The 11,732-nt window shown below is 57.8% G+C and overlaps 1 protein-coding gene across 1 annotated transcript; it reads left to right on the forward strand.

Moving 5' to 3' along the window:
• The first annotated feature begins 4,245 nt into the window (after positions 1–4,245).
• Positions 4,246–8,294, forward strand: SRM (spermidine synthase). The gene is made up of 8 exons (XM_058719105.1): positions 4,246–4,521; positions 5,122–5,242; positions 5,736–5,828; positions 6,653–6,806; positions 7,356–7,439; positions 7,532–7,677; positions 7,762–7,884; positions 7,992–8,294. Exons 1-8 carry the CDS (start codon positions 4,355–4,357, stop codon positions 8,010–8,012), a joined length of 909 nt encoding a protein of 302 aa, XP_058575088.1. The 5' UTR covers positions 4,246–4,354; the 3' UTR covers positions 8,013–8,294.
• Positions 8,295–11,732: the final 3,438 nt, after the last annotated feature.

An 11,732-nucleotide genomic window follows, 5' to 3' on the forward strand; every position in this document is an offset into this window, starting at 1 on the left:
ATATAAGCTTTCACGCTTTGGTAGAAAGGCTTTCTACTACGTGTGTGTTCATTTCCAAACTTGGATTTATGCTTCTGCAGTTTTTCACCTTTAAAGTTTCCATCTTTTCTCATTCCAAAATTCATTCTAGTTAAGCACCATTATTGAACATGTATATTTGCATTTTTATGTTCTTCTTAATAATGGAGCATTGAACTTCTTCAGAATTCCATTTGATTTTAATATCGAGATGGGATATTAAGCCAAGAAGGCACAAAATATACCATCATTTTTGTTTTCACAACTACTTAAACAAAGAACGTATTTTCATAGAAATTTTTCCCAAGAGATCATCGAGAGGGCTGGCTGTGTGCGACCCCCGGAGGGGCCGTGAAGCCAAAGCAGGCGCACTGCCAGGGAGCAGCCAGTCAGGCAGAACAGCGAAGAACAGCCCAGGCCCCAAATGGGCTGATGTCTGGCCTAGTCAGGACTGGAGCGAGCGGTCGCAACCAACAGCAAAGCCAAACTGTCGGTGGCTTAGCAAAGCAGATGTTTGTTTCCTCTCTCCTCAGTCCTATTGAGTCCAGAGCTAGTGGGACACCTTTGCAGTCCTCCCTCTGGCACTTAAGTGTGGCGCTGCCATTCTCAACAGGAACGCAGGGCTTCCACCGCATGGGTTACGGGGACCTGCCATGGCTCCATCCATCACATCTGCATTCCATTCAGCTGGAAGGAGTGGGAGATGCACACCCACCTCCCTTTACGTGGAAGTTGCCCGTTTCCACTTCCCGTTGGCCGGCCTATAGTCACATGCCACAGCAAGGGCTACTGGGAAAGTCATTTCCGTGCCCACGTGCCCCTAAAAGTCCAGGATTCTGATGCAGTTTGGAGAGAATGGACAGTGAGGCACAATAAGCAGTCTCCCCCAAAATCTCAGAGTCCCTGCGATTAAAAAATGGACAGATGGGAATTTTTAAGAGTGAGCAATCATTTTCTACTGAGGATGGCCCGAGGAGACTTCGTGAAAGGCACATTTGGGTCGGACCTGGAGGAGGAAGGGAGAAAGTCCAGAGAACCTTGTAATACAAAGAAACCCAGGCTCCACCCCACAGCTGCCAACCAGGCTGGAGCTGCGGCCTCGGGAGCCGGGCTCGGCAAACTCTCCGGGTGATTGTCACAGTGGCCTAAGTCTGAGGACCGCCATGGTAAGCGGGGTGGTGGGCCCCAGGCCTCGCTTAGCGGGCCGCAGGGGGCTTCCCGCACGCAGGCCAAGGGGGAAATGAGAACAACAAAGACCGTGTGTCAGCTTCTTCCGTGGCTAAAACGATTCCTTGTCCTTCACTTGGAAATTATCTTTATTAGTTTTGTCTTCGTGGCAATGGTTTTCGGTGCGTTTGTTTTCTAAAAAGATGGGGACCGTGAACAGTAGTACTAGTTGAGGTCTTTCTAAATGTCGTTCCTTGTAAAAGAAAGAGCTGGCAAAACCTGAACGTCAGTCCCCAGATGGGTTTTTGAAACTTGGCCGGGCCCTGAAACCACAAGTCCAGGACTCCTGAGCCACGGGATGGAGACCTGAACCTTGGGGATGTTTGGAGAACAGCTCTATTTCCATTCACCGATGTGTCAAGCCATGGGGACAGCACGTGGATCCCCAAGGCCGTGGGAGGATGGGTAAGCCTGCGGAGGAAAGGCTCGGTGATTTGGAACCGCGGAGGACCGCGCCTGGGCTCTGGAGGAGTGAGGTTGCAGGGTCAGCGGGCTGGCGGCGGAGAGAGGATCTATGAGGAGGGCTCTTCACTCAAGGAGGCGTGCTGCTCTTTGTGGCACTTTGGTCAGCTTGCCATAAACATCTTCACCAAGTAATACCGTGCGGTGGCCAAATTCATTCCCACTCACGGCCACAGCTGTCAGCCTGGCTGAACACAGTGCCTAAAACGTGCCTCAGGTGCCAGCTGCTAAAAGTCTCCGGTGACAGACACACATACCTTTCCCACGGCGGTCCCCCTGAAGCTCCACCTTGGACAGTGGCCAGTCGCCCACCTCTGTCCTCTCCCCTCTCCCCCTTTTTATATATTATCTACACTTTAACAGGTTGGGATAGTTGACCCGCTAGACAGTGACGCGTGACAACGGAACCTTAAATGCACGTTGGTCTGAATTCGGGGAAACATTTCGTGCTGTACCTTGGTTGCCTCCATCCTGGTCTTCCCTACCTGCTTTGAATAACTGGGCTCCACAATATGGCCACTTCTGGCAGAACCACTGTGTTTCCTCCTCGTGATCTGAAGTCGAGTGGCATTTATGGGATGGATCATGGTCCTGTACATCTAGGGACTTTTCTGCCTGTATTTTATTCAGGGCCTTTGTCTTCTTTGAACTTGGAAGGTTTGAGCTACTGCTTATACACACCATCCCAGAGATCCCATTCCCTGTTGGTGTTGAGGCGGAGACCGTGGTTTCACTTCCTCTACAGGAGGCGATAAGATGTCGTTTATGTTCCTTCTCTTGTGAGGATACGCATGCTGGGAGCAGCTTTGTTCAGCTCACAGGGGGCATGGGATGGACTTGATCTTCCACTCCCCCCATCCCCTGACCTTGCAGTGCCCCAGGAATGCCAGGGCCCCTGTCTGGTCTCAGCTGTGCAGTCCCTGGAAGAAAGCCGCGACAGCTGACTACGAGGGGCCTGGACTAGGGCCCAGGCCGCCAGCATCAACTCAGCCTGTTACCCAGTGCTGCCAGCTCTAGTCTCATGGAGCTTCCAGTCTGCCTCGGGACACAGAAGTAAACAAGCAATCAGAGCTCAGAGGTGCAAATGTCTTGATGGAGGTTGTACAGGCTGTGAGGCAAATGCCATGACCCCAGTACAGGACTGAACGCAGGCAAGCCTGTAGTAACTGGACAGAGGGGTTGACCGAATCTTACCTGCTGTGCGACCCTCTACTGAATGACCTCGTGTCCTGAAACGGCTTTGTATGAGACGTCTCCTAGCAATTCTTTTATTGTCTTGGCTCACCTTCCCTGTGAAAGGAGCTTAAAGCCAACCAAGATACGTTGTTGCCGTAAGGCTTGAGGCTTGCACCAGCTGGTAAACACCAGCCTGTTACTCATCTGAGGTTACAGAGAACATGCTTCCCACCTCCGAGGGGAGGCCGCAAAACGTCAGTCAAAAGACATCCCTCTCATGCCACCGGTAGTTTTACACCAGCTTCAGCTCCCTTCCTTGGCGTGCAAAGAACTATGCGTGTAGAGCAATTAGCATGTAATATTTGGTAATTAGCATGCTTAATGCGATTCAGATAAGTTCCTTGACATTTGCCTAAAAACAGCACGTTCCCGCCCACCCCTTCAAAGAGCAAAGCCCAGTTTGTTTGAAAAAATAAAAAGACAAATTTAAAAAAACTCGCGTGCCAGTCTTATTTGGTGCCGAATATACGTGGGTTGGCCTCTTCCGGGACATTGCTCGTAAATTTAGAAACTCGTTTCGAAAAAGACTCCTTATCCAGCAGCCAGCCACACGGCTCATGGGTCGGAGGAGAATCTGAGAGAAAATGGCTAGATCTCACTTAAGTCAGGGAGCTAAGTCGGTCCTTTTCAAGTAAAACAACAACAACAACAACAACAACAACAGTGCGCCTGGCGACAAGCCACACTTTCCGTCCAACAAGGAGCCAAATTTGGGGACACGGCGAGAGCTACACTCTCCTCGTCCGCCCTGGCGCAACAACGTCACTCTGCGCCTTGCAGTGTAGCCGCCCGCTCCCGCTTCTGCAGACCGAAGGCTTCAGGCGGGCGGTCCGCTCGTCCCAGCGCTCGGAGGGTCCGCGCCCGGCCCGAGACGCCCGCTCCGGTCTCCCCTCCCGCGCCGGGGCGCCCCCTCGCTCCCTCCCTGCGGCCCCCGGCGCCTCCCGGACCCCGGAAAAGGGGCGGGGCCCGGGGGCCTGCACCGCCCGGCCAGCGCGGGGCCCGGGGACGGACGCGGACCCGACCCCCGCCGCCGGCCCGGCTCGCCCAGAGCCGGAACCCTCCCCGCTGCCTGGGCCCGTCCGCCCGGGCCCGTCCCCACGTGGCCCCTCGGAGCGGGCCGCACTACCCTGCTGCCGCGAACGGACAGCGTGTCCAGCCACTGACACCGCGCTGAGGACCGACAGCCAATGAGCGCGCTCTGAGCCCCGGTGGGGGCGGTGCCTCCGGGCCGCCGCGCTCCCGTACCCGCGCCGCCATTGGCGAGTTTGGGTTACGCCCCTGCCGGCAGGCCCCGCCCCGCCGGCAGGGTTAGGTTGCCTCACGGGCGGCGGGCGGAGCTGGTCCCGTTGTGCTGCGGCTCCGCGCGGCCTGCAGTCCCGGGCCCGCGCCCCGCGCAGCCCGCCCGCCCGCCATGGAGCCCGGCCCCGACGGCCCCACCGCCTTCGGCCCCGCTGACATCCGCGAGGGCTGGTTCCGCGAGACGTGCAGCCTGTGGCCAGGCCAGGCCCTGTCGCTGCAGGTGGAGCAGCTGCTACACCACCAGCGCTCGCGGTTCCAGGATATCCTTGTCTTCCGCAGGTACCACCGCCCACCCGGCCCCGCGCCACCGAGCGCCTGCGGCGGCCCTCAGCCCAGACCGCCCGCTGCCCGCTGCTCCGGAGCCAGCCGGGACTCCTCCTACCCGAATCTCCGTCCCGACCACCCTTCTTCCTGCCCGACCCCTGCCTTGCGCCCTTTACTTCGCCCCCCGCCCCCGGCCGTCTCTCCCCCCGCCCCTCCCCATGCAAAACTGTCAGAAGTTCTGAAGAACTAGGCCCGTCCCCTCCCGCGGTCCCGTCCCCTGCCGCGATGCCCTCCCCACCCTGCTCCCCGTCTCCCTGGGCCGGGGGCCGCCGTTTGGGGCGGTCCTCTTCCGCGGGGAGGGAGTCGGAGTCTGCGCCGACCCCACGCGCCGCGCTCCACGTGTCAGTCCCGGACACGTCAGAGCCGGGACCCTGAGTCCACCCCCACCCCCCACCCGGCGGGCCTGCCTGCCCAGCTTCGCCACGTGTCATCCCCAGTACTTCCCCCTGGGACCCCTCGGCAGGTCGGGGGAGATCCTTCTCACCCAGGGCGAGTGGGGGCACATCGCCCCCACTGCAGGGGACCCAGGTCCCTAACTGTCACTCCTGCCTTCAGTAAGAGCTACGGCAACGTTCTGGTGTTGGACGGCGTCATCCAGTGCACAGAGAGGGACGAGTTCTCCTACCAGGAGATGATAGCCAACCTGCCCCTCTGCAGCCACCCCAACCCACGCAAGGTACCCCGGCTCCGGAAGGTTCAGCCCCCACACAGGAAGCCCACTGCTCAGTGTCCCGCAGAACATGGATGTGCCCATGCTCGGCCCAGCTGCTTCCTAAATGGTTGTCAGAAAGTGTTAGCAAGCACAAAGGGAGTAAGTTGGGTGGGGGTGGCGGCGGGCCCACTTCACAGGGTGGGGGCTGACACAGCCTCTGAGGAGCAAACCCTTCTCACTGAGGCCCGAAGCTTAAGACGCAGCAGCCCTGGGAGGAGTTTCCAGGAAAAGGGGACGCCTCGTGCCAGGTTCCTGAGGCAGGACAGCGTTGCTGAGAGTAGCAGATGAAATAATAAGGTCTGTGCATCAGCGGGGTTGAGAAACCTACCCTGTTCAGATGGTTTGCGTGAGTGTATCTGCCCCGTGCGGGCCCAGGCCGCTGAGTCCTGCTGGAGCCTGTTTGGTGAGGCTGATGCTCAGTTGATGCCCTGCTTCTGACTGTTCCTCCCGCTCCTAGGTGCTGATCATCGGGGGTGGGGACGGGGGTGTCCTGCGGGAGGTGTTGAAGCACTCCTCCGTGGAGTCCGTGGTCCAGTGTGAGATTGATGAGGTGAGTGTTGGGCTCTGGGGTCAAGTCCCAGCTCCGCCCTGGGACTTGGCTGTGTTCCCTTGGGCAAGTTGCTTAACCTTGCTCAGCCTCTTTCTTCGTTGGGAGGATTCAGTAGAAGATCTGGGTAGTAAAGGGCCTTGCATGTAATAAGTGTGCCTCAATGCTGGCTCTTAGTAAGACTAAGCTGGTTTTCAAGTCAAGATCCAGGAGCGTTCCAACTACTCGTGCGTGCGTTTACCCTTTACGCTCAGCTTGTTTTTAATGAGCATTTAGTACGCAGCAGCCATCGTCCTAGATGCTGGGGCACAGTGGTGAATGGACCCGTCCAGTCCCCACCCCCTTGGAGTCGGTCTTCCAGGGAGGAAGAGACTTAAGAGGGTGATCTGGTGAAGGCGTGGTGGGAGCCAGGGGTGAAAGGAAAAGGCAGGCTCAGAGCTCACGGGTGAAGGCTGGTCAGCGCAGGCCTCCCGAGGAGGTAGATTTCAGCTGAGGCTTGGATGGAAAACAGTTGGCCACGTGGAGGCAGGGGAAGATCCTCCTGGAAGAGGTTGGACTCGCCTCCCTCTGAGATAGCAAGAAAGTCTCTCAGAAGGGACAGTTTGGTCTGGGGACAGAAAACAGGGACAGTGGGATGTGGGCCGGGGAGCAGAGAGGAGCCATCCTGCCATGACTGAGAGGGAGGTACCAGAGTGCCCCCCATCTTACAGATGTGGAAGCCGGGTTTCCACAAAATGAATGGCTTGCCCAAGTGACCGGGCGATTAGAGGGACTGCTGGAGGGCCTCCAACCCCCACGGCAGAGCCCGGTCCCTCCTCCCTCCTCAGGACGTCATTCGGGTCTCTAAGAAGTTCCTGCCGGGCATGGCCGTGGGCTACTCCAGTTCCAAGTTGACCCTACACGTGGGTGACGGTTTTGAGTTCATGAAACAGAACCAGGATGCCTTCGATGTCATCATCACTGACTCCTCAGACCCCATGGGTAAGCGAGGGATAGGCCTTGGGCCCCCCTGGCAGCCACCGTCCAGAGGCGGGGGTCCCGCGTCTTTCCTGTCTTGGTTGCTACCTCCCCAACCCAGCCCTGGCTCAGCAGAGGCAGACCACGCTGTTGCCCAAAGTTCACAGGTTGATTTCCTAGAGGAGGGTGGGGCTCTGGTCTTGGCCCACTGAGGCCTAAGTTTCTTCTTCAGCCTCTTCTCTGGTCTTAATAGGCCAGCATCAGGGCAGGGATCTAGTCTCAACCCAGGGCCCAGGGTGGAGAGTCCCCCAACAAAATGGCAATGAGAACCCCCCCCCCACCTCCCTGCCCAGGAATGGGAGGAAAACATGGAGCCCTCCTCAGGTGGACAATGGATCCTTGCGCTCCTGAAAAGCACTCTCTTTGTGGTTGGTTTCTGAATCCACAGACCTGGGCTGAAATCCCGGCCCTGCCCCCCTTGGCAGCTGTGAACGTGTAAAGGGGCAGTGGTGGTACTTGCCAGAGCCAGGCTCAGGAGGTCTCAGCCATTGTCCCTTGTCCCCACCACTGCAGGCCCTGCGGAGAGTCTCTTCAAGGAATCCTATTACCAGCTCATGAAAACGGCTCTCAAGGATGATGGCGTCCTCTGCTGCCAGGGTGAGCAGGCCGGCGTCGGGGGCGGGGCGGGGGTCCTCCAGTGTCGGGGGGCCCTGCCTGCCGGCGCTGATACTGCCCTGCTCTCTCCCCAGGTGAGTGCCAGTGGCTGCACCTGGACCTCATCCAGAAGATGCGACAGTTCTGCAAGTCGCTCTTCCCTGTGGTGGCCTACGCTTACTGCAGTATCCCCACCTACCCCAGCGGCCAGATAGGCTTCATGCTGTGCAGCAAAAATCCGGTGAGCTGCGCTCCCTCCTGGGGCTAGGAGGGGGGCAGGTGGGCACGAAGGCGCTTCCCTGACGCCCCCGTCCCCCGCCCCCAGGGCACCGACTTCCGGAAGCCCGTGCAGCAGCTGACACGGAAGCAGGTTGAACAGATGCAGCTGAAATACTACAACTCCGACGTGCACCAGGCAGCCTTCGTCCTGCCCGAGTTTGCCCGCAAGGTGAGCCGCTGGCAGGAGCGGGCAGGGGGGCCCGGGGCCTCCCGAGGGTCCGCCTGAGCCCCCACATGACCCAGCACTCCCCTGACGAGGCCTTCTGTCCCCCCCAGGCCCTGAATGATGTGAGCTGAGCCCAGGTACCGCCGCCCGTGCTGCCCAGGATCTCAGGCCAGGGAGCCTCCGGGGCGCCCGGGTGTGACAAGCCCTGGACAGGACCCCCCCCCCCCACCGACCCTGCCCCACCGGCGTGCCCACCAAGCAAGTGTTACAGGCCCCGGAATGCTGCCCAGCCTGCCCCGCTGGGCGGACTGTCTGTCTCTCTCGATGTGGCCTCCAAGCCTATGGCAGCTGTGTACGGCACCTTCTCCGCCTCCTGTCACCCTCACTCACCAAACACGTGTATTTATAACAAAGTCTGAATCGTGTGTCCCCCGATCTTGAGTGGGCCCAGGCGGGCGCCACCTCAGCCACGGTTGGACACTCCTGTGTAGCAGGCTCCAAGCCGGCCCCAGTGTCGGGCCTCTAGGTGTCTGCCCCACACCCTCCCTGTGTAGCCTTGGACTGGCCCTCGACCTCAGGCACCGGGGGACACAGCAGTTACCAAACTGGGCCCGCATCTGTCCTGAGACACTGCCTTAGTCATTCCTTCACCAAACCCCACAAGGACAGAGGTGACAGACCCCTGGGGCCGGGGCTGTGGGGCTGACAAGATCACGGCGGGGCCGCTCGGAGGCTTTGTCGTCTCAGAAGAATTTGGGTCACTCACAGGCTTGTCAGGTGCCATCCTGGGGATCGGGGTGGAGATGCTGGAGATGATTCCAGGCAGCTGGCTGGGGCACGCTTGGGGTCCGGTTACTTGGGCCTGTGTAAGCACATCAGGTGCCCTAACGTGGCTCAGGATTCAGACTTAGGTTCCGATCCTGCCTGCCAACCCGTGAGTGTGCTGTAGTCAATTCCCAGAAGTTCCCCCGAGCGTTGAGAGAGCTTGAGAAAACAGGTGTGGGTGGCTATACCAGGACTGTGGGCGCAGGACTGTCCCCTCTCCAAGGTGCTGAACCTCCATCCTCTGCCCCAGGCACCTTACCCTTCCCGATGACCTGCACTGAGGCTCTGCTGGTACGAGAGAAGACACAACACGGTGCAGGTTCAGGGGGGAGGCCTCCAGCCCACCCCCATCTCAGGGTCTACGGGAAAGAGCCCTGCTCCTTGGAAAAGCCGACCTCACCAACCACCTTCTCCGCCCTCGACAGAGGCACTGCCAGAGGACGAGTTTGACCTGGAAGGGGACTTGGCAGGGCGGTGACAAGGGAGTGGCTCCAGCAGGGAGGAAGGATGCCAGAACACCCCCCTGACCTGCACCTGCCCTGGGCAGCTACCCCAGACCCGACAGTTTCAGGGGCTTGGAACTGCAGTCATCACGGGGTTGGGGAGCAAGCCTCCAGCTGCACAGATAATTCCTTGAGCGGCCGCAGGCAGATCACTTCCCTGCTCTGGGCTCCACGCACCCCAACCCCACACCCTCACTGGACCCGGACCACCTCCTGACCCCTGATCGCTAACTTTGCCAGAAACCCAGGCTTGGGGATGGGCGTTGTTCCCCCAGGTCTCCCCACTCCCAGGGAGGCCGGGTGGCGTCACGACAAGTCTGGGCCGCAAGGCAGAGTGTCAGTTAAAAGAAGATGCGGTGGCCAATTACAAAGCCCTGACCCAACGCGGGTCTTCGTTCCTTAAACCTTCACAGCTGCCTGTAAGGTACTGAGCCCAGGAGAGGCGGATGCTGCCCAGGGCCACACATCGAGTCAGCACACGGTGGGGGGTACCAGGCACCTGGCCTTCTGAGAGCCACTCCACTCTGCCTGCCCCACGTGCCTCTGTAGCTCAGCCCAAGCACCCTCGGGCCCCAGCAGGGACATCACCGGGCCTCTGCTCTCAGGGCGCCTCCTGCCCCAGCCCATCTTACCAGACTCCAGGAAGGTCTGTCCCAAGGTTAACCCGAGGGATGCTGCTGACAGGGGCTCTGGACTTGGACCTGAATCTCAACCCTGCCTCCTGCTGGCTCTGTGGCTTTGAGCCACTCCGCTCCTGACTTGCTTACCCTGCCTGTAAAATGGGAGCATTCATAGCCCTTACCCATGACGGGCTTCATTAAGGGGTGTCGGTGACGCAGTGCTTGCTGAGTAGGTGAGAATCAGGATTGCCTGTCCGGACAGAGAAAGAGGAGAGGAGGCCCCAAGGCGTAGAAAGAGGGAGGCCGTTGGGAAACAAGAATGCCTCACCTGGACGTTGAAGTTGTCCGCAGCGTAAATCCCTCCACTTACCCAACTTTTCATAAAGCCTCCTTGAAGGGGTGCACGTTAGTTAGGGACTAGCACTGGGCCCCACATCGAGGTGGGTGTGATGTAGACACAGACTAATGGACCAAAGCAGAAGGGGGGCATTCGGTGCAGACGTGGCCTGAGCCTCGAGGCCCCAGAAATGCCGGAGGGCCACCAACAGGCCCCCTCTGTAGCATGGCGGATAAAGTCGTTTTGGGGTTTTGTTTTTTGGTTTGTTTGTTTGAGTTTTGGGGTTTTTGGGGTTTTTTAAGCTCTATGCCCAACACGGGGCTTGAACTCGTGACCCTGAGATCAAGAGTCACGTGCTCTACTGACTGAGCCGGCCAGGCACCCCGTAGCTTTGAAGTTTACTTATTTATCAAAACTAGCCCTGCTCCGGTGTAAGGATTCCAGTAGGTGGACCATTTGGAAGGAAAATAGCGGGCCTCCTCGGCCACTGCACTTCTCGCAGAGGCAGCCGCGTGTACCTCTTCCAGCCGAGGCTTCTGGCCTTTGCCTTCACGTCTGGAGCATCCTGAGTTACTGCCTCTCCGCGTGGCAGCTTCAGTCATAATCTGTTGACTTTCCACTAGGGAAGCTGAGGATTTCGTTCTTCCCTTCCCTGACCCAGCCACACTCTCAACAACTAAACGATCATCTTGGTCGGGGCCACATTCAGCACGGGTGCCAGTACAGCTCTATAAACGTCACTCTCGGCTGGGACAGGAGACCAAGTTCATCTGCACACCTCACTTCCCTTGGGGGTGTCTCACATCTGCTTAAATTTCTTTCAAGTTTATTTTGAGAGAGAGACAGAGAGAGTGTGTGTGTGTGTGTGCTCACGTTAGCAGGGGAGGGGCAGAAAGGGAGAGGGAGAGAGAGAATCCCATGCAGGCTCCACGCTGTCCGTGAAGAGCCCTGTGCGGGGCTTGAACTCACAAATTGTGAGACCGTGACCTGAGCTGAAATCAAGAGTTGACGCTTAACAGACTGAGCCACCCAGGCGCCCCTCACATTGTCTTAATTTTTAATAAATTCATCACCAGTTCAGCTCCAAACTTTTTACCAAATCTTGAAAGCTCTTTTTAAGATCTTTGGACTCAATATACTTCATGAGGGTCTGGACAGAATGCTAACCAGTTTTTTGCTATGAGACCCTAGTAACTGCCCCATTATAATTTATAGTACATTCATGATTATGTTCAATGGAATGTTCAGTAACAGGAAATAGTAACATACCTAATATGCATTTGTTCATTATGATTTATACCGGAAATTACATAGCACTCTTAAGAAACAATAACTACTGAAAAAGTAGGGTTTTTTTGTTAACGTATATTTATTTTTGAGAGAGAGAGACACACATAGAGTGTGAGTGGGGGAGGGGAGGAGAGAAAGGGAGACACAGAATCTCAAGCAGGCTCCAGGCTCCCAGCTGTCAACACAGAGCCCAATGAGGGGCTTGAACTCATGAACCGTGAGATCGTGACCTGAGCCAAAGTCGGATGCTTAGCCGACTGAGCCACCCAGGCGCCC

This window comes from Neofelis nebulosa, chromosome 2 (assembly GCF_028018385.1).
Source record: "Neofelis nebulosa isolate mNeoNeb1 chromosome 2, mNeoNeb1.pri, whole genome shotgun sequence".
Classification (NCBI taxonomy): domain Eukaryota; kingdom Metazoa; phylum Chordata; class Mammalia; order Carnivora; family Felidae; genus Neofelis; species Neofelis nebulosa.

What these genes read in the sequence shown, in the direction of transcription:
- SRM (XM_058719105.1), top strand. Translation starts at nt 4,355, where the DNA reads ATGGAGCCCGGCCCCGACGGCCCCACCGCCTTCGGCCCCGCTGACATC. An exon ending in TGACTCCTCAGACCCCATGG is followed by an intron (nt 6,807 to 7,355) that starts GTAAGCGAGGGA and finishes CCACCACTGCAG; the next exon opens with GCCCTGCGGAGAGTCTCTTC. An exon ending in TGCCCGAGTTTGCCCGCAAG is followed by an intron (nt 7,885 to 7,991) that starts GTGAGCCGCTGG and finishes TGTCCCCCCCAG; the next exon opens with GCCCTGAATGATGTGAGCTG.